At 45.0% G+C, this 18,779-nt stretch overlaps 2 protein-coding genes across 4 annotated transcripts in view; one reads left to right on the top strand and one right to left on the bottom strand.

Moving 5' to 3' along the window:
* The window catches only part of LOC140843153 (long-chain fatty acid transport protein 2-like), a 40,372-nt gene extending 27,569 nt beyond the window's left edge, over positions 1 to 12,803 (bottom strand). The window contains exon 1 of the mRNA XM_073211840.1: positions 12,113 to 12,803. Within this exon, the coding sequence (XP_073067941.1) occupies positions 12,113 to 12,590 (478 nt within the window). The 5' untranslated portion in view covers positions 12,591 to 12,803. The remainder of the gene's footprint in view (positions 1 to 12,112) is intronic.
* The window catches only part of LOC140843149 (histidine decarboxylase-like), a 65,853-nt gene that overhangs the window by 1,189 nt on the left and 45,885 nt on the right, over positions 1 to 18,779 (top strand). The gene's annotated exons all lie outside the window — the stretch shown is intronic.

The following is an 18,779-nucleotide window of genomic DNA, read 5'->3' as shown; positions in this document are numbered from 1 at the left end:
GCCTTGGTGGTTGGGCATTTTTCAGAGGTCGAGTGTGTGTGGCTGAGACGTGTCCTAGATACCAAGCGAGTGTGGAGTCCAACGGTGCGGTTCTCCCGCGAGGGAAATGGCTGGAACGAATCTCGGGGTGTGTGCAAGAAACTTCCATTCTGAGGGGTTGAGTACACAGGGAATTCAGACACAGGGACCTCTTGAAAGATGGAAAATACAAATCCTAGGCCTAGAGAAGCAGGGGAAAAGAACCAGACGAGATCCCTTGAAATTCCCCCAGATAGCCTCCTGGGGTGTAGGTTAAAGTACTGGGGAGAAGCCTCCTGTATCAGGTTAAGGACAAACAAGGTAATCAAATTTTGCTGTTTTGTCTAGATTAAAATTAGATCAGATGAAAACTGGCTTTGCCAGGTGTAAGTTATTTTTTGATAGCAATAAAGTCTCCAGTTCACCTAAGGAAAGGGACTACGCACTCTGTTGGTTACCAAGGGCGCTTCCCATATTTCCCCTCAACACCAGAGAAGGGAAAGCTAGGGAGGAGGAACTGCAAGAGACTTCCCAGGACAAGTCCAGGTGTTGAGGGAATGTTGTGTATTTTCCTAGATCCTTGTCCCAGCTGCAGCGGAGAGTTGAGGGGAGGAATGAAAGTTTTGTTTGGAGTTACTTGGAGAGAGAGAAAGTGCCTCGGCAGGGAGAGGCGCCCTGGGAGGTTGAAGAGAAAAAGTTTTAAGTTAACAGGTTGCATGCTTTGAGGGTGCCAGCGGCCTCAGAGAGAGGAGTGACCCAGGGGTTGGAAGTTCCCCTTTTTAAGGATTCTTTAAGAGTGTGGCTGGGGGCTGGGGGTGTTATGTATTCTTTGATGAGACATTAAATTTCTTATCAGTTCTCCAGGTAATTCTGCAAAATTAGCTTAACACAAGAAATTTACTGCTTTAGTCTCCTTCCAGGATAGCAGCTTCCTGGTTCGGGAGCATATCAGAACTGTCTGCCCTTCTTCCAAGCGGGGCAGAGTTATTGTGTGTTTGCTAATGAATTAGTTGAGAATCTTGCTTTTTGACTTCCTGGGTGTTAAAATGCAATCTTTGAGATAGAATCCTTCCTGCCTTTTGCTATGTTGTTTACTGGCTGTGCCTGCATGCTGAATTAATTGCCTGGGTTGCTGACTACTTGATTGGGGTCCGATGGAAAAAAAAGAAAAAGAAAAAATTCATATAAATAAAGTTAAAGAAGAAAAGAAGAAGCTGGCCCTGTATGATTAACATAATAAAGACAGGCTATGCTGAGGTACCCTTCTTTATTTGGGGAATATTCAGACATTCCAGGCCAAGTTGCTCCTGTCTTTTTGAGCTTTAATTAATTAATTCTGAGTCTTTTTAGTGGACTTCACTGGCCTTTTTCTCTTTCCACCCCACTCATATCCATTTAACATCGGGACCCACTTTCTTGGTTCCCTCCCTGTGGGTAAAATTGTAACATTTCCAGAATATCCTGCCTGGCTTTGGTACATCTACATATCAACAGGCGTTCAGAGGTGGAAAGAAGTATAGCTTTCGTTCATTTGCATCTTTCCTCAGGGGTGGAGAGAAGTTCATCTCCATATCAATGGGTAATTACCTTAGCAATGAAGGGCTTACGTACCTGAGAGGTGAGGGGGAGGGCCGGTTTTTGGCTGATGCTAGAGCCTGAAAGAGAGAAATGGCCCCAGACTACAGCTTGGGAGCAATAAACGGATTTTAAACTTTATATCTCCCTTTAAGTGATTTCAGTTTTTAGAGGTATTTTGCCCCAGGATTTCCTCTCCCCAGACTTAACCATATAAGAAGGACTTAGAGTTTCCCCTTGCCTTCTGGGGAGTCCACCAGGAATCCCAAGGTGTTTCCATTGAGAGAGGTCCCACTAGGACAAGGGGAAATTTGTTAACGCTCCCCTCACGGGTACTGAGGTGAGAAGTTTTAAACATTGCTAGTAGATCCTCTTGGCCTAGTGGATCCACTAGATCAATTCCTGGGACGTAATATATATACTTAGGTTAAACTGATGTACATCATGAATATCCTATTCCCTGGTGGTGAGGGGGGGGGGTGATCAGGAGAGCTGCTGTGTCCATTTTGGGAACAAAGACACCCACTGGGCCAGGGTGTCCAGCCAGCAGAACAAAAGTTCCCAAATGTAGATCCTAGATAAGATAATTATCTGGAGGATAGAACTAAAGTGCAGGATCTTTGAGGGCTAATTATAAAGGGAATTAGAGAATCAGTCCCAAGATGTCAAAATGTTTCTAAAGTGTTTGAAGTCCAACAAGAAAAAGAAGAGTCCCCAACTGCATTTTCACAGAGATTCAGGGACCAGATGAGAAAGTATTCAAGACTTGACCCAGAAGCTCAAGTAGGACAGGGTCTTTTAAAAACCAATTTTGTAACCAAAAGTTGGCCAAATATTGCTAAAAAATTACAGAATTTAGATAGATAGAATGAGAAACCTATAGAGGAATTATTTAGAGAAGCTCAAAAAGTGTTTGTTAGGAGGGAGAGCCAGATCCTCTCCAATGGACCCCAGGGGAACTGCAAATTCTAGAAGAACTGAAAGCAATCCTTAGTCACTGCCCCAGTCCTGGCACTCCCATTTTTAGAGAAGCCATTTCACTGGTTTGTTACTGTTGAACAAAGTTCCCTGTAGAGGTTTTGACCCAAGCCTGGGGAGGAAAGAAACAACCAGTGGCCTGTGTCTAAACTACTGGACCGTGTCTCTTGAGGATGGACTGAATGCGTTCAGGCCATTGCAGCCACGGCCTTACTGGTAGAAGAAAGCAAAGTAGGAAATTAACTTGGAAGAACCCTCACAGTCAGTACTCCTCACCAGGTTCGGGTCATACTTAATCAGTAAGCTGGGCGCTAGTTAATAGATTCTCAAATTTTAAAATATGAAGCCTGATCTTAACAACAGACACCTGTCTCAATCCAACCAGCTTCTTATGTGCAGGGGAGGCTGAAGGCCAATCAGAATTGAAGCATAGTTACATAGACCTCATAGAATATCAAACTCGGAGTAGTCCATACCTTTAGAAAAATTTGGACAGAAAGAGGTCTCATAAACAGTAAAGGAAAAGAATTAATTCATGGGAAATTAATCAAGGAGGTTCTGGAAAATCTTTTACTTCCAGCTGAAATATCTATAATGCATGTGAATGATCACCAGAAAGGAAATTCTTATGAAGCAACAGATAATAGAATTGCTGATGAAGCCACTGAAGAGGCTGCATCTGAAGATGAAATTAGACTTTTAAAACCTCACACCTAATATCCCTAAAACTTCCTTTATCCCAAAGTTTTCTTAATAAAAACAAACAAACAGAAATTAAGAAGCTACAGGAGGTGGGGGCATCTTGAGATGAGAAAGGGAGGTGGACTTTACCAGATGGGAGAGAAGTGATCAGCCGACCTATTATGAGACAGCTGATAACATGTCTTAGAGGAAGCCACTAAGGTCCCCAGGCAATGTTTGATGCTTTGACACCATTGCTAAAAAGATTTGTAGGCGTTGCGTGCCAAAGAATTAAGAAGTGTATGAAAAAGTCAGTACCTGGAGAGAGACCCCGCCCAAGCAAGACCATTCCAAAGTATCCAAATTGACTTTACTGAGATGCCAGAAGTGGGGATGCTTAAATATTTATTAGTGACTGTTGACCATCTCACTGGATGGGTGGAGGCCCACCCATTAACAACTCCAACAGCAAGATCAGTGATAAAACTACTTTTAGAGCAAATAATTCCTAAGTTTGAGTTAATAGAAAATGTTCAGATTTTACTTCATTTTACTTCAAAAGTACTACAAGGAATGATTATTATATGAGCTACCATATCTGGGAAGGGCAACAGACTTGCCCACTGTAGAAACAAATGATCAGTTTTTAAGAGAATATGTGCTGGCCATGTCTTCTAACTTATCTTCTCTCAGGCTGAAAGGACTCCTCGCCCAGACTCCCCCACTTGACTTCTTCACTCACTGCATCCAGCCTGGGGACCTGGTGTTAGTAAAATCCTGGAAAGATCGACTCCAGCCCAGCTGGGAAGGCCCCTACCAAGTGCTCCTGACCACAGAGACTGCAGTGAGGACAGCTGGAAAGGGTTGGACTCACTACATCAGAGTAAAGAAACTGACTGAGGGATCTGGGGACAAAACAGAGAATTGACTGGTGTCCCAGGTGGCTAACCAACCCTTAAGACTGAAACTAAAAAGAACCTAAATGTTAAATTTTATCCTCCTAACTCTATTTCACAGGCAAGTCACAGAGAGCCCTAGAATAGGAAGGAACTCCTGGTTATCCTGTCAAACTCATAATCAATATTACTAAAACATCAAGCCCCCAAACCATTAGGTTTGATGCTTGTTAGGTTCTCTCTTGTGGTGACCTAAATGACCAAAGACAGCTTTCTAGAGATAATAAGTATCTCTGTCCTGAATGGACAAATGTTAATAGAATAAAAAAGCAAGTGGGCCCCCATGTCCAGGGTGGCGCAGTGTTTGGTGGACTACCCAGTTTCAAGGGTGGGCGGACCTTCATGCAGCAGAGAAATCTTTAATAAGAAAGCTCCGCTTAGCTAAAGGAATTCCTCCTGATTATTGCCAGGACAGACAGTGTAACCCCCTCTTATTAACTATACATAAACCTCAAGACTTAGACTCAGACCCTGTGGAAAGGTTGGATCTTAATTTAATCAAAGACAAGACTTCACCCATAGTGGCCACCCCTGATCCTGAGGGAAATAATGAGCCAGAGCCTCCCCATAATGACCCTAGACTAGTTAAAAGATCTAAAACAGATTCTTGAAATAGAGATAGATTATGGAGACACCAATGCCTGGGTAGAATGGGTTAAATTTTCAGTCCTAGCTTTAAATAAAAGTGATAGTTATGCATGTGCTGCTGGATGGCCACAGGTGTAGGCGGTCCTGGTCCCTTTCTGTTGGGACACAGACCCCACTGAGATGAACTGCGTGTTGGCCCTGTACCAGGACAAGGACGCTTGAGGAAATGAGACTTGCAGGGGCTTGTCTTTACTCTTTCATGCACTAAAGAAGTCAGACCCGAGGGCAATCCCCTCTTTTTCCATAGGGAAGATGAATCACTCCTCATGCCTCTCTAGGCAAGGGGAAGGTTTCACAACTCCTATGGGGAACTTACTGACTTGTCCCACATCCTAAATGTCTTTAAAGAGGGCAACTTCTTGAAATTCCTCATCCCCTGAGTGGATGTTTGGTGGTACTGTGGAAAGGGGAACCTGCGCTGCTCATTGCCACCCACCTGGGCTGGGAATTGTGCTTTAGTCCAATTGGCTATTTCATTTACCCTGGTATTCCTCTCTACACCCAACGAAAAAAGTTTTCATAGAAAATTGCAAATCCTTACAAGGATTATTTGATTTGAATGTATACATTGACTCAATAAGAATCCCTAGGGGAGTCCCTAATGAATTTAAAGCTAGAAACCAAATAGCCGTAGGGTTTAAATCAGCACTATTTTAGTGTTCCACCATCAACAGAAAAGTAAATTTGGTCAGTTGCATTTACTATAATCAACAAAAGGTTTTTATTAACTATGCCAGGCATGCTCTTCAAGTAGTAGCTAGCCAATTAGACAATACCACAGGATAGCCTGAGAAAAGAGGATAGCATTAGATGTGATGTCAACAGAAAAAAAGAAGAATCTTATGTTGAGAGAAAAATGTATTTTTATCCCAAATAATACTGCCCCTGATGGGCACTATTACCAAAGTCCTATAAGGACTCATCACTTTAGCTAATAAAGGAATTAGCTGCAAACTCTGGCATCATGACCCTTTTACAAACTGGTTAGAAGGGTAGTTTAGAAAATAGAAAGGTATGGTTGCCTCTGTTTTAACATCCCTTGTTACAGTTGCAGGAGTTGTAACTACTGTAAAATACTGTATAACCCCTTGTGTGAGAGGCCTGACTCAGCAGAGGCTTATAGATGCAGTCATAAACAAATACCTATGACATACACCCGAAATAATCTTCTGTTATTACAAGATAAATTTGATTATGAAGAAAAGAGTAAAAATCTATTAGAGAAATTTGAAAAAAGACCAAGAGTGAGCTGAAATACATTAATGAGAATAAAACCAGAAATTCTTAACTAAAGAGGGGGAATTGTTAGAAAACACCATAAAACCTAACTGGGCTTTATTCCCACCAGGAGGTTTAAAACATTTTAACAGTAAAGTTTTAACAAAAGGCCACATGGTGAAAGTTGCTCAGGCTGGGAGGGGGTAGGAATTGATAAAAGCCTGGCTATACCTGTTTGAGTTTTTTAAACCTACCAATAAGATTAAGACAAATGTAAGAAAAAGATATTACTGGCTTAGGCGACGTCGTGGAAAGAATGTGAACCCTGTAGGTCACAGCCAATGAGGAACCAGGGGAGGGACTCGCACACTAGGAGATAAATTATTGGCACCAAACTCCACAGGTGTGCCTGCCCACCAGACATCCCACCTTGCAAGACCGTCATAAAGCCTCACACCACTGCTCTCTTTGTCTCCATGCCCACTTATTGAATTTGGACCAGTGAGTGTGTTTCTCAGAGGTATAAAAATAATTACTGTTATAAAACTGGACTGATAACATCCCATCCCATGCTACTGCCTTGGGCCAGGTCCTCATTATTTCCCATCTTGACCATTGCAATTACCTCCTAACCAAGCTCCTGCCTGTAAGTTCTCCCCACTTACAATTTGTCAGCTACACTGCTTCACAGCTACATCACTGTCCTTTAAAATCCTTCAATGGCTTCTCATCCTCTGTGATAGAATCCACTCTCCTTATGCGCCATGTGAGGTCTTGGGCTCATTCACAGTCTAACCCCTGTGGACTTTTCTGATGTCCTCTCCTACTGTCTACCCCTTGGCCCCTTTCCTCTAGCCACACTGATCCATGTGAACTGAATATACCTATACGCTCCCCTCTCATTACCTTTGTCCAGGGGGGGTACATGAGATTGGAATGCCACCTCTCCCCCCGGTTACTGGGAAAACCCTGGTTCACCCTCCTTGTACTAGTCACTCAGGTTCAAGTTTTGGTAAAGTGCCTCCCTTTTTAGAAGATGCTGTCTACTCAGTGCCTAAAGCATGTGGATCTGCCTTTTAAGAGTAACAGGGACAATCTCTTATTCTCCTTGATGAAGAGCATAACCTTGGGCTTTAGTAAGAGCTTGGGTATGAAAAATAATACAGAAAGTTGTCTGAAGGGTGTAGATTAGACCTGTCAGTTCCTCATTAGTCTAGGTTTAAATTGTGGATTGAAATAGAACTTTAGAGAAAGCAGTACATACTTGGGTGATGGGAAATCAAGTGATTACAGCACTTTCACACTCCTAGGCCTTAAAATCTGTCTTAGTAAAAAGAAAAACCAAATGAAGGTAGTTTATGAAGCTTCTATCCTTTGTTTGTTTTTGATGAAGGGAAGAAGGGAAATTTCTGAACACAAAGATCCATTTCTAGAAAGTAGGGAGAGAGAACGAGTGGTGAGCTGAGTCAGTCTTTGTTACCAAGGTGTCAAGATGCTACTGACTGAGAAAAAGAGAAATCCTGCCATTTGCAACAGCTTGGATGGACCTAGAATGATGCTAAGTGAAATAAGCCACGTGGGGAAAGGGAAATACCGTAAGATTTCACTTACATGTAGAATCTAAAAACAAAACGAAATGAACGAAACAGCAATAGACTCATAAGGACTGAGAAGCGACTGGTGGTTCTCATGGGGGAGGGGTTGGATGCATGGGTGAAACAGGTGAGGGGATAAAGAGGCACACAGTGTCAATCATAATATAAATTAGTCATGGGGTTGAAAGCACAGCATAGAGAACATAGTCAACAGTTCTGGAACATCTTTCTATGTTGAGAGCAACTACACTAGTTGGGGTGAGGATTTAATGTAGATGAACTGTTGAATTGCTTTGTTGTATACTTGAAACCAATATAATGTGTATCAACTATACTTCAATAAAAAATTTTTTTAAATATAAAAAAGATTCTATTGGCTGAATGTGCAGCTTTAACAGGAAAAGCTTTGAATCTAGTAGCTTGTTCTGCTACCAGGTTGCCTCATTGAGGGGGTAACTTAGTTAAATAGAACACCCGAGGATTGTTTACAAATAAGTTCTGAAAAGGAGGCAGTGAAAGGAAATGTGTTTTGATAAAAAATTCAGGCTGACTGAAATGGTTGGTAGATGAACAAATCAAGATTGAAGGCTCATCTTTCCTTCATAGGGAAAGACAATTGAAACACAAACTGGTTCAAACAGCTCTTGGAGACAGGCTGAAAATAAATTTTTCAAATTTGTAACTGGGATTTTGCATTTCTATCACTGACAGTTTGGAATTATAGTATTTAACAACCTATTGCCTATTCTGTACACCAGCACAACAGGTGTTAGAATATCCTTCAGACAGAGGCGTGCATATGCCCTCTCCTCCCTCCACACAAGTCGCCCCGAGGTCAGGAAGATGCTTTACCAAGGTTAAGTCCCACCAGGAGTAAGTAAATCTTTAACAGGTAAATACATATATTCATCTTAATTTTATGGAGTTACATAATCTCTTAATACTATTTTTCATTTTTCTCAGTTAAACTTCCTGCTTATGTGAACTTTTGCTTTCTGAAGAATCTTGGAATCAAGGATAATTCCTAGTCATGAGTTTCCCAGGTCCCACCAGGCCTTACATAATTTTATCAGTTGACATCCATAAGCAACCATGTTGCCTATGTATCAAATATCTACTTCCCTATTTCTCAGAGGCTGTGTGAAGGTGCTTTACAAATACCAGCCCCTTACACTCATTATGCAGAATGATCCAACTCTATTCTTCTTCAGATTCAATAATATTAACAGCTGATTTAGAGTTTATTTTGTTTTTACCTCTTCCCTCCCTTCTTGTTTCTAAAGAAAATGAACCATTGGGAATTTCCAAATATGCTAGCAAAGGACTCGTTTGTTTCTGAATGAAGATGTACAACCACGCTCCTCCCTTGGGAACCTTCAGTTATGAGGACAAGAAAAACAATGTTAGAGACTATCTTTAAGCTAGTTCTCTATTCAGACCTCCGGCTACTTGGCTGGGATCCCAGCCCTGACTTCCCACCCACTCACTTGATGTGGGTTTCTGTTCTCCATCCTAGGCATAGATCCCCCCACATGGTCCCCACCCATCCTGGGCTTGTCACCAGCTCCCTCTTTGGCAGTGACATCTGGAGAGACCACAGCTCTCTCCTACACCCCCTGCCACAGGTAAACTGGGAGGTAAACAAGTCTGTGGTAGGGTGTGGTGGGCTTGAGGGAGATTGGGTCTAAATGGATTTTCTCAAATAAGGTATATTCAAATTTTTTCCACCATTTTTCATGCCTGCATGCCCAACCCAATGGCTCTTAAGCTTCAGAAAGAAAAAAAAAAGCCTGCTACAACCAACCTGGAAGGTGGAACTCATTAATTTGATAAACATTATTGAGTGACTACTATGTGCTAGAAACTACTAGGGCATTATTCAAAGATAGAGAATTCTAAGCCTTAGAGACAAAGTGTTTCTGTCACAACTCATCTCAGTTACTGCCTGGGCTAGAGCTGTGGAGGTGAAATTATCTCTGTGCCTCCACCCTTGACTGGAGTTGGCATTGGAAAATTCTCTCCTTCCACAGAAGTGAGGCCACGGCTGTGGGCATTCTTTGGAGTCTCTGAGTCCCTGTTTTCTCTACAGTAGAGTCCCTTCAGTGAACAGCTTAAAAAAATTACCATTTCTTAGGCCCAGTCTGCTGTTGTCTTACACAGTAAAACTCTTTAAGGAAGCATCTCACTGTGTTACGAAGCTGATGAGAACTGCCTCCCTGCCTCCGGCTCCTCTTGCTTGGAATGCCACCTCCCCCATTGCACCTGACCAGCCCAGCGGTCAATGGCCTAAGAAGGAAGCCTTCACCCTCTGCTCTTTTTCCCACAGCCTTTTGCACATCTCTTAGCACACTTACCACATTCTTCTGGCTGTCACAGTCATGTGTATGTGGCTTAGTTCTTTTACTGGACTGTGAGATCTTTGAACTAATTCATCCTGTACCTTATGAGGACACTCTAAACATTTCTTGATGTGGAATTACACTGTCTGCTTTTCTCAATCTAACCTCCAAGGTTTGTATGACAAGAGTTTGCCTTGATCTGACACTAGTTTTATTATGAAGTTCTCCTGTTTTAGAACTTTCCATGATGTAATACTTTAGAAAAGTTATTAGAAGCATTTTCATTTATCATCTAAATGCTTTCCAAATGTATAGCCTTTCTCAAAGGTCAGTTTACTGCTAGAGTGCCAGAGATCCACTGCAAAGTCTGGTTTAAATTAGACTTCAGTGTTGGAATTCCATTATACCCTTCACATATACTGACCAAACATAATGGTCAGTGGCAGAGGACTCTTGTCTGGGTGGGTTGTATTTCTGACTTGATTACAAAACCAAAGTCTATTATAGTCATTTAAACCAAATTTTCTTTGTCAATAAAACTCCCAGTCTTTGACCTCCCTCACAGGGAGCCTGGGATACTGTGCAGGTAAACAGTACTTAAACCCTCAGCAGTGGTAGAAAGATCACTATGCTAACAACTTTTCTCCAAACCAACTTGTCATGAAACGGGTTTAAGAGTCTTCTAGTTACTAAGCAGTGAAGTTGTCTCTTCCCAGGCAATTGGAAATTGATAAGAATTTTCTTGAAAGGATCATCACCTTCAAATAACTTGGCTGCCTTTAAAATTGTCCCCCTGCTTGTAGGCTTTCATAAAAAGACTTCATTTTTTGGATTACTTAATCCATGTAAGTTTCCTGATTTCCCACAAGTGGCCAGACCTCTCATCTTTCTGTGACACTAGGCAAACTGCTCAGCTTGCTCCAGTTTCCTCTCTTATGAAGGGGTGGGGGGAGCTGATGGGTGCTTAAATCCCTCCAGCTTTAACACTTGACGTTCACGTAGAAGTAGCATGTTGTAGGGAAAGTCATGGGCTTTGAAGCTGGACAGACTTACGTGGGAATTTGAAGCCACAGTTTCCTCAACTGCTTAACAGGGAGTAATGATACGTTATCTCTTAGGGTAATAAAAACATCTAGCATAGGGCATGGGACAGGAGGGCATTACAGAAAGGTGGGCCTTCCTGGCTCCCTACTCCTTGATGTCCTTCAACCCACACCTGGTCAGGCCTCCTTTTGTGACAGCGAGAAGCATCTCCTGGCATTTATTCAAGAGTTGAGACAAGCTTTCTGGGAAGTGAAAAACAGCAGCCGTGTGGGTAACAGGTTCTTGGTTTCTTCGTTTCTTCCTGACCTGGTATTCACTAGAGTATGAAGTTAGCATTTCAGGCTCCCTGGAAAGTGGCAGGAGGTGACTACAGAACCAAAGGTCACTACTGATATTGATGCAATGGGGGCTCAAAAGGGCACTGCAGCAAATCCCTGAAGTCTTCTCCTTGGAGATCAGGTGGGGTCACCTTCTCTCTGTTAGTGAGAATCCACGGAGGCTAACAGCACTCGAGAGCTGGAAGCAGCCTTGAAGACCTTCTGTTACAAGGGAGGAAACCAAGGGACAGAGAGGGAAAATGACTTTCCCATGGTCAACAGCCAGTCAAGCAGTCTCCCTGGATCCTCTGTAGTTCACACTATAGACCCCTGCTTTTTAATACAGATGTCAGTATTGGTTAAGAGCTCGGCCTCTGGTGTAGATATCCCTGGTTGAGCCCCGTCCTCCCAGCTCTGAGACTTGGGGCATAAGGCCAGCACCTCGCTGGTCTCAGTGGTCTCATCTATAAAGTCCAAAAGTAAACCCTACCTGTTGAGGATTTAAGACACTATGTATGCTGCTTAACACAGTGCCTGGCATGGTCAGCTTGCACAACAGGTGGTTTTAGTGATCATGTATTAGCGATTGGAGAAAGGGTTCCACCCCCTTCTACTACACACTCGTTCCAATCCAAACTTTCCTCTCCAACCCCCTGTGGCGGGTTCTGTGAAGAGCGGAGGAGACCAATGCGGGGGAGGGGGGGAGCGAAGGGGCGAGGGAGGCGGACGGTCCCCGGGCTCACCTGGTGAGACCAGTAGCACCTTGGCGCCGCAGCACTGGAAGCAGTGCAACAGGGACTTGGCGCGGATGTTGGAGTTGAGGCAGGCCATGGCACAACCCAGCTTGGCCAGGCCCAGCCACAGCCACACGTAGGCTGGTTCATTGCCCATGAAGAGCGCCACGCAGTCTCCCTGGCGCAGGCCGAGGTGGTCGCGCAGAGCCCGCGCCACTTGGTTGCTGCGCCGGTCCACCTGCGCGTAGGTGAGCGTCTCGTCCTGGAAGAGCAGCAAGGGCTTGTGCGGAGTCTTGCGCACTTTCTCCAAAAAGACCTGGAGGACGGTGCGCACCGGACGCCGCCGCGCATAGCTGCGCACCCGCCGGGCCAAGCCAGCTACCCGTAGGAAGTAGCCCATGTCTTGAAAGAAGTAGGGGCAGCAGAAGTTCACCAGCAACGGTAGGAGCAGGAGCCCCGCCAGGGCCGTGTAGACGGCGGGCAGCATGAAGGTGGCGGGGTCCCCTGTCCCCAGAGGGGCAGAGGGCGCACTGCGGGCGTGCAGCGCGGCGGCGGGGCGGGCGACGAGCGGATGGCGGGCGGGCTGCGCGGGGACGCGCGGCGAGGCTGGGGCGACGGCGGAGCGCCTGGACTGCCAGCACCGATGCGGGCTCTGGGGCAGGTGGAGTGGCGTGTGGGCTGCTGGGCGTTGCGGGCGGGACCGGGCGGCTGATCCCGCCCCCTCGTGGGGTGCCGCCACCTGCGCCCGCGGCCCGCCCCTGCGGTCCTCCCGCGGCGGGGAAGGCTGCTCTGCGGCTCGCCCGGGCCCCGCCTCTGCTCTGCGCGGGTCCGGAGGTCTGGGGTCAAGTGTGGACGCTCCCCTCTTGTGCCCAAGTACTCTAAACCTTGGAGCCAGTTTCCTTATCAAAATGGTGATGATAAAACTCACTTAGAGGATGTTGAGATCAGTGGCGATGGTGCTGGCGTAGGGGTATTGTTATTGCTAACGCTAATAGAGTTCTAGAGATGACTTGTTATTGTTAATAAAATGCGTTATGAATGCAACACGGTCCAATTATTTATTATAGCGGATACCAGGCGCCACTGCCAAATCAGAACCCCATCTCTCCTTCCTGGTCCCAGGGGTTTTCGCCTCTTTGTTTCTCAGATTTGCATATCCTCCCCGCGTCCTGCCCAGCCCCAGCCTCCTAGCTAGGCGGCCTCCTATGGCAAGGATTTCAAGGTTGAGCAAAAAGCACCAGCGATTGTGACCTCCAGCTCATTCCAGCCCCCGGGCAGCGGGTAGGGACTGGGCAGCGGGTAGGGACAGGCCGCTCTTGTCTGCGTTGGTCCTGTCGGGCCCAGCTAGCCCAGATTTGGCGTTGAGGTAGACGAAACTTTGCCTCCTGATCAAGCTCTGGCGATATTTTGATTTGTGTTAATATTTTATTCTAAGTGATTTCCCTCCTTGTATGTTGAAGATTCTCAACTATTGTCAGCCCAATTCAACATACATTTACTAAATGGTGCCGTCAGAGAAAAAAAAAAGTACAGCACAGAGAAAATAAACATTACTGTCATTTCTCAAAGTCTATTTCTTTTATTGTGATCCTTATTTTAATTTCTCTTGATACTCTGTGTATATAGAGCGAAGAGTCGCTGCTTGCAGCTAAGGAGGGTCAGGATCTAAGTACAGCAGTATTTTATTTTTTTGCTCTCCTGTCTTCCTGTGTCTATTTACCTTCTTCTTACGCTGTAACAGCCAATAATGACTGTCTATTCCTTGCCAGACACTCTGCCAGGGACTTCTCTGTATTATACTTTTGGAGCCTCACAGTCACCTAAGGGTGACACTTTCATACTCATTTACGGACAGGAAAGGGATGCTTAGGGATGTGAATTAAGACAGTAGTTAAGTGATGCGCGGGCTTTGAAACTGGCATCTGTGGGTCTCAGGGCCCACTCTTAGCAACAGTGTTAGGCTGCCCTCCTATTCCCTGGATTTCTATCCATGTTCTCTTTTTCCATTAGCAATGTTCTCTTTTCCGTCTCACAATCTTACCCTCCCCCATTTTCTCAGCCCTCTCTTTTTATCCCTGGGACCTGCTCAAGCAACCCTTTCTTCCCCTTTTCAGGACTCATGGTCCATCCAGCTACCACCTAGCAACTGGTTGCATCATTTCCCTGGGGAGGAGTTGGGGGCCCTTGTTATCCCTAGGGGGAAGTCTGCAGGGTTAATTAAAATAGGGGTCAGGACAGGAACTGTTCTGGTGGGCACCTGTTCTTTCAGGTTGAAGCTGGGAGGCAGCCCTCCCTTTCCACCCCACAGCCACCCCTTCATGGCCAGTCACTTCAACAGCCTCCTAGACGCTCTTGTCCTGTCCCTAAACAGCTACTCTCCAGAGTGCTACATTCCCCAAAATGCCTACTTTGTTCTCTCTTATTCTGAAGGCATCAGACTTGTGTATCAGCTGTTTTCAGTCGCAAGCCAAAGAAAACAAAACCCAAGCCAGCTTAAGCAGAACAGGAATTTAAGCAGTGACTGTGCAGTCCCGGGGGTAGCAAAGGCTTCAGGTGAGCCTTCCTTCACGTGGCTTACGTGCTGTGGCCTGGACCCAGTTTCCCTTTCACTGTTTCTCTGCTCTGTCTCTTCTTCTCATGTATGCGCTCCCATCACGATCCAGAGATGGCTGCCAGCCCTTCAGGGTTACATGCTTCCTGCTTCAACTTCAGACAGAATGTAAGAATATTTCTCTTAGGAGTCCCTTATTAAAAAAAAAAAATCTTTGATAAGGCGGTGTGCCCATTCCTGGACCAGTCTTTGTGGCCTGTGGAAAAGAAATGCAGATTGCTTTAAACCAATTATGCTCAGCCATGGAGCTGGGTGTAGAGTCAGTCCCATATTGTGGAAAATTTCAGGGTATTTAAAAAAGTGGTGGGGAAGGAAGGGGGGAAAAAAACAAATACTTTTGGGGAGTCAATTCGGAAATATTTGTTATCTACCTACCTACCTACCTACCTACCTACCTACCTACCTACCTACCTACCTACCTACCTGCCTATCTTGGAACTCTTCTTCCCAGTGGTTCTAGCTTAGGCTTATCATCTTCCTGGAAATATTGCTGTCATCTTTCATCTCTGCTGCTCAGTGATCTTTAGTGCCTCCCCATCGTTTCCTATGTCCTTCCACTGACGACCTCTATAGATAATCGTGGCATTTGTACAGCATACTAGAACACACCTGCGCTGGCGCTTACAACAGGTGTTGGGTCCTGCCTGGCTCCCTTGTGGAGGGAGCAGGTCAGTAGCTTCGCACATTGGTTGTCCATTTTATGAACATTTACTGGGAAGCTCTGGTTTAAAACAAGAAGTTCACACTTTATGTTCTGGTTCTTCTGAATTTGACTTGAACTCAATTAACAAATATTTGTTGAATTTCTACTATTAACGGAATATCATCAGGCACTAGATATTTTAAAATGAACCAGAACTTAATTCTAACTACTTCTTTTCAAAATGCTTTGTTTTAAAAGATGGGTCTACACTCCTGGAAAAATTCTCTGCACATTCTCTTCTCTATGGTTTTGTTCTTGTGTCTCTCAGACACCCCTGACCTCTCCTCCTCTGAATCCCAACTCCCCTTTGAGGCAGTGGTTCATAGATGTCTGGATTTCTCAGCCAAGCAGCATTTAGAAAAGTTAGGAACCCTACATAAAGTACCAACGTTAACATTTTTCAAGTAAAAATGGCTCTCCCTAACCAACTAGAGTGACATTTTTAGACCTAAAAAGGAAAGTATAACTCAACTTAAAAAAGGTTAAAAAGGTTAATTTTGTTATGTGTATTCTACCACACAAATATGTAAAAGGCAAAAATACCAGAAGTCCTTTTCAAGAAATTATAGTCCTTTTCAAGAAAGAATGAAGAGAAGATTATACCAAATATAAAAAGACAGAAATTAAATCATTTTTGAGTGCAGAAATAATACATTTTTGGTTTAGTATTGTATAGAAATGGTTTCTATGCAACTTTGTCCACTTAGAAATATAAATTTAATTCTGAAGCATGAAGTAATCCGAATCTCAGGCTTTGATATAACTGAGGATTGTTTCAGCACTAGTGTTTCGGAAAATACTGAGAAAACTTGGACTGGATCACTGACAGAAGAACCAAGCCCCACTCGGAGGTCTTGCAGTGTTGAGGCTTTATTTCACACCGGCGGGCTCAGAGGGGAGTAATCTCCCAAAAAGTCTGAGCCCCGAACAAACGCAAAGGGAGCAATATATATCTTTCTGCTTCCTTTTCTGTAACATTCCTGCGTGCCCAGCAAGTGAGCTGGCAAGGGGGAGGGAGTGAACCTTGGGAACAGGTGCTTGGCAGAGCAGGAAACCTAGGGTGTGTTTTTTTGTTGTTTGTGTTGAGGAGGGGTCGAGACAGAGGGGAGCCACCCCCTAGCCCTCCTAAATTGCTGTCCTTGTAAATCTCTATCACTCCACCCTGTGAGGCCCCTTTAAACACTTTGTTTTAGGGGGCATCATCTCCCTGGTTTATGACAGGGTCATAGTGGCTCCGCATATACATGAGCTGTATGGAGGAAACGCGTTTTCTGATAAAGTTAATGAGCCAGTTAAATATGCAGGGTCTCACTAATAGTCTAAGGAACAGCAGAACCGCTGGCCCAGCAAGGCCAGTTAGAAGAGTTGTTAACCATGGGTTCTATTCAAACTATCCTTGGAACTAAGACTTTTTATTTTCTAACATTTTATTTTTACCCTGGATGTTCTTTTTTCCTTTGGCCACAGAGCTCCTAACTATGCCAGACTTATTTGCATAAAAACAACAATCTTCTTTAAGGGCTATACATAAGCCTCCCTGTGACATGAACAGAAGGTCCAGTACTTTAGGATTTTGCAACACCACTTCAGCCAGGGAATCAATTTGATCTTGCAGCTGAATCATGGTGGTTTCAAGGTGCTCTAAATCTTGATCAACTTCCTCTGTTAGGGCAGCGAGCCCTAAGTCTCCTTTTATTAGCGCCACTGTGCCTACTGCAGCTGATCCGGCTACATTGAGCTCAACTAGAGCAGGGATCAGCAAAGAGGCAGCCTGTTCCTCCTAGGAAATCTCACCGGGGGGAAGTAGGCAGCTCCCTTCAGGCCTACTATGTACTTTATAACTTTTGTACAGTTAAACATTGCAGAGAGGTAGTTTGGAAGTGCAAGCTGAGACGAGTTCAGCTAGGAGAGACAGGTAAGCACAGCAAAACAACTTAACAATTACTCAATAGACAATAGAAAGGGTAACTTTTTGAGAAATAGTCCAGTCCAGGGGTGCAACAGCAGAGAGTCTAATGCCTATAATAAAAGACACCACTCCGACGAGAGCCAGGATCCATGGTGCACAGGTGTCCATTAGTCAGAGGGCGATCGTCGGGTGTGGAGGCAGAGAGGATCTGGAGGTCTGGCTGGGCCTCCCACTGATATGCCTCCTCGTAGGCCCTTTCACTCTGGAATGACGGACCCCTGGAGAGATGCCTGCAACCTTGAGGGCAGTAGAAGTAGTTAGAACAACAATGTGGGGGCCAGTCTACTGAGGTTTGACGGGGTCTTTTTTCCAATCTTTAACTCACTCAGACTGAGTCCCCAGCCTGCAAGGAATGTACTGGGGATCCTGGAGAGATCAGGGCTCTTCCTATGGTGTATTGTTGTAGTTTGTTTAGGGTGGCTTCCAAGGCTTGGAGCTGTTCTCTTGCTCTCTTATCTCCTATTTGGTGTAGGTTCCCTGGGACATCTCCTAGACATGGGGGAGGGCATCCATACACTAATTCAAAAGGGGAAAAAACCTTGAGTTCCAGGTGTGCAGCGAGCACTCAGGAGCGCCAGGGGCAGTGAATCTCTTGGCAAAATTTAGCTAGGTTCCTTTGAGGGTGCCATTCATTCACTCTACTTTCCCTGAACTCTGTGGCCTGTACGCAGTGTGAAGTTTCCAGGTAATGTTTGAGGGATTTAGTTAACATTTGCACTACATCTACTACAAAGGCATTGTCACTGTGGATGGTGGACGGTAGGCCAAACCGGGGCACAATTCCTCTCAGGAGGACTTTGACTACTTTCTGGCTTCATTTTGTTCTGGTTGGGAAGGCTTTGACCCAGCAGAGTATGTACACACAGCAGAGTATGAACAGAGTATGTTCCTAGGAGGTATCTGGGTCCCCTGCTTCGCTGGACATCCGTGAAGTCTATCTCAAGGTCTTCAAAGGAGGCAACTCCTGTTCTTTGGACACCAGGTGGGAGTTGTGGCACAGATCGAGCATTATTTCTGGCACAAGTTACACAGTGTCCACTCACTGCTTGGCACAGCGCTGGCAACTGGCTCATGTAGTATTGCTTTTTGAGGAGGGCAGGGGCTCCAGTGCAGTTTTTCCCAGGTGGGTGAGCTGGTGGTATTTGCTGACTAGGTGCCTCCCGGTTGCAGCTGGGACAAAGATACGTCTGTCTGGCAACATCCACCATCCGTTTTCAGTTAAAGTGGCTCCTTCAGTTATGTTCCAATCTTTCTCCTTTTCAGTGCACCTGGGTGGAGGGGCCTCTACCCAGGATGTTAGGGCCACAGTGAGGGAAGGAGCTCTCCCTGCCTCCTTACTGGCTGCTGCTCTGGCAGCTTCATCTGCCATTTCCTGTGCTGTAGGGTTGTTTTC

This window comes from Manis javanica, chromosome 8, assembly GCF_040802235.1.
Source record: "Manis javanica isolate MJ-LG chromosome 8, MJ_LKY, whole genome shotgun sequence".
NCBI lineage: Eukaryota > Metazoa > Chordata > Mammalia > Pholidota > Manidae > Manis > Manis javanica.
Note: the sequence above shows the minus strand (reverse complement) of the source record. Positions and strands in the feature narration are given on the sequence as shown.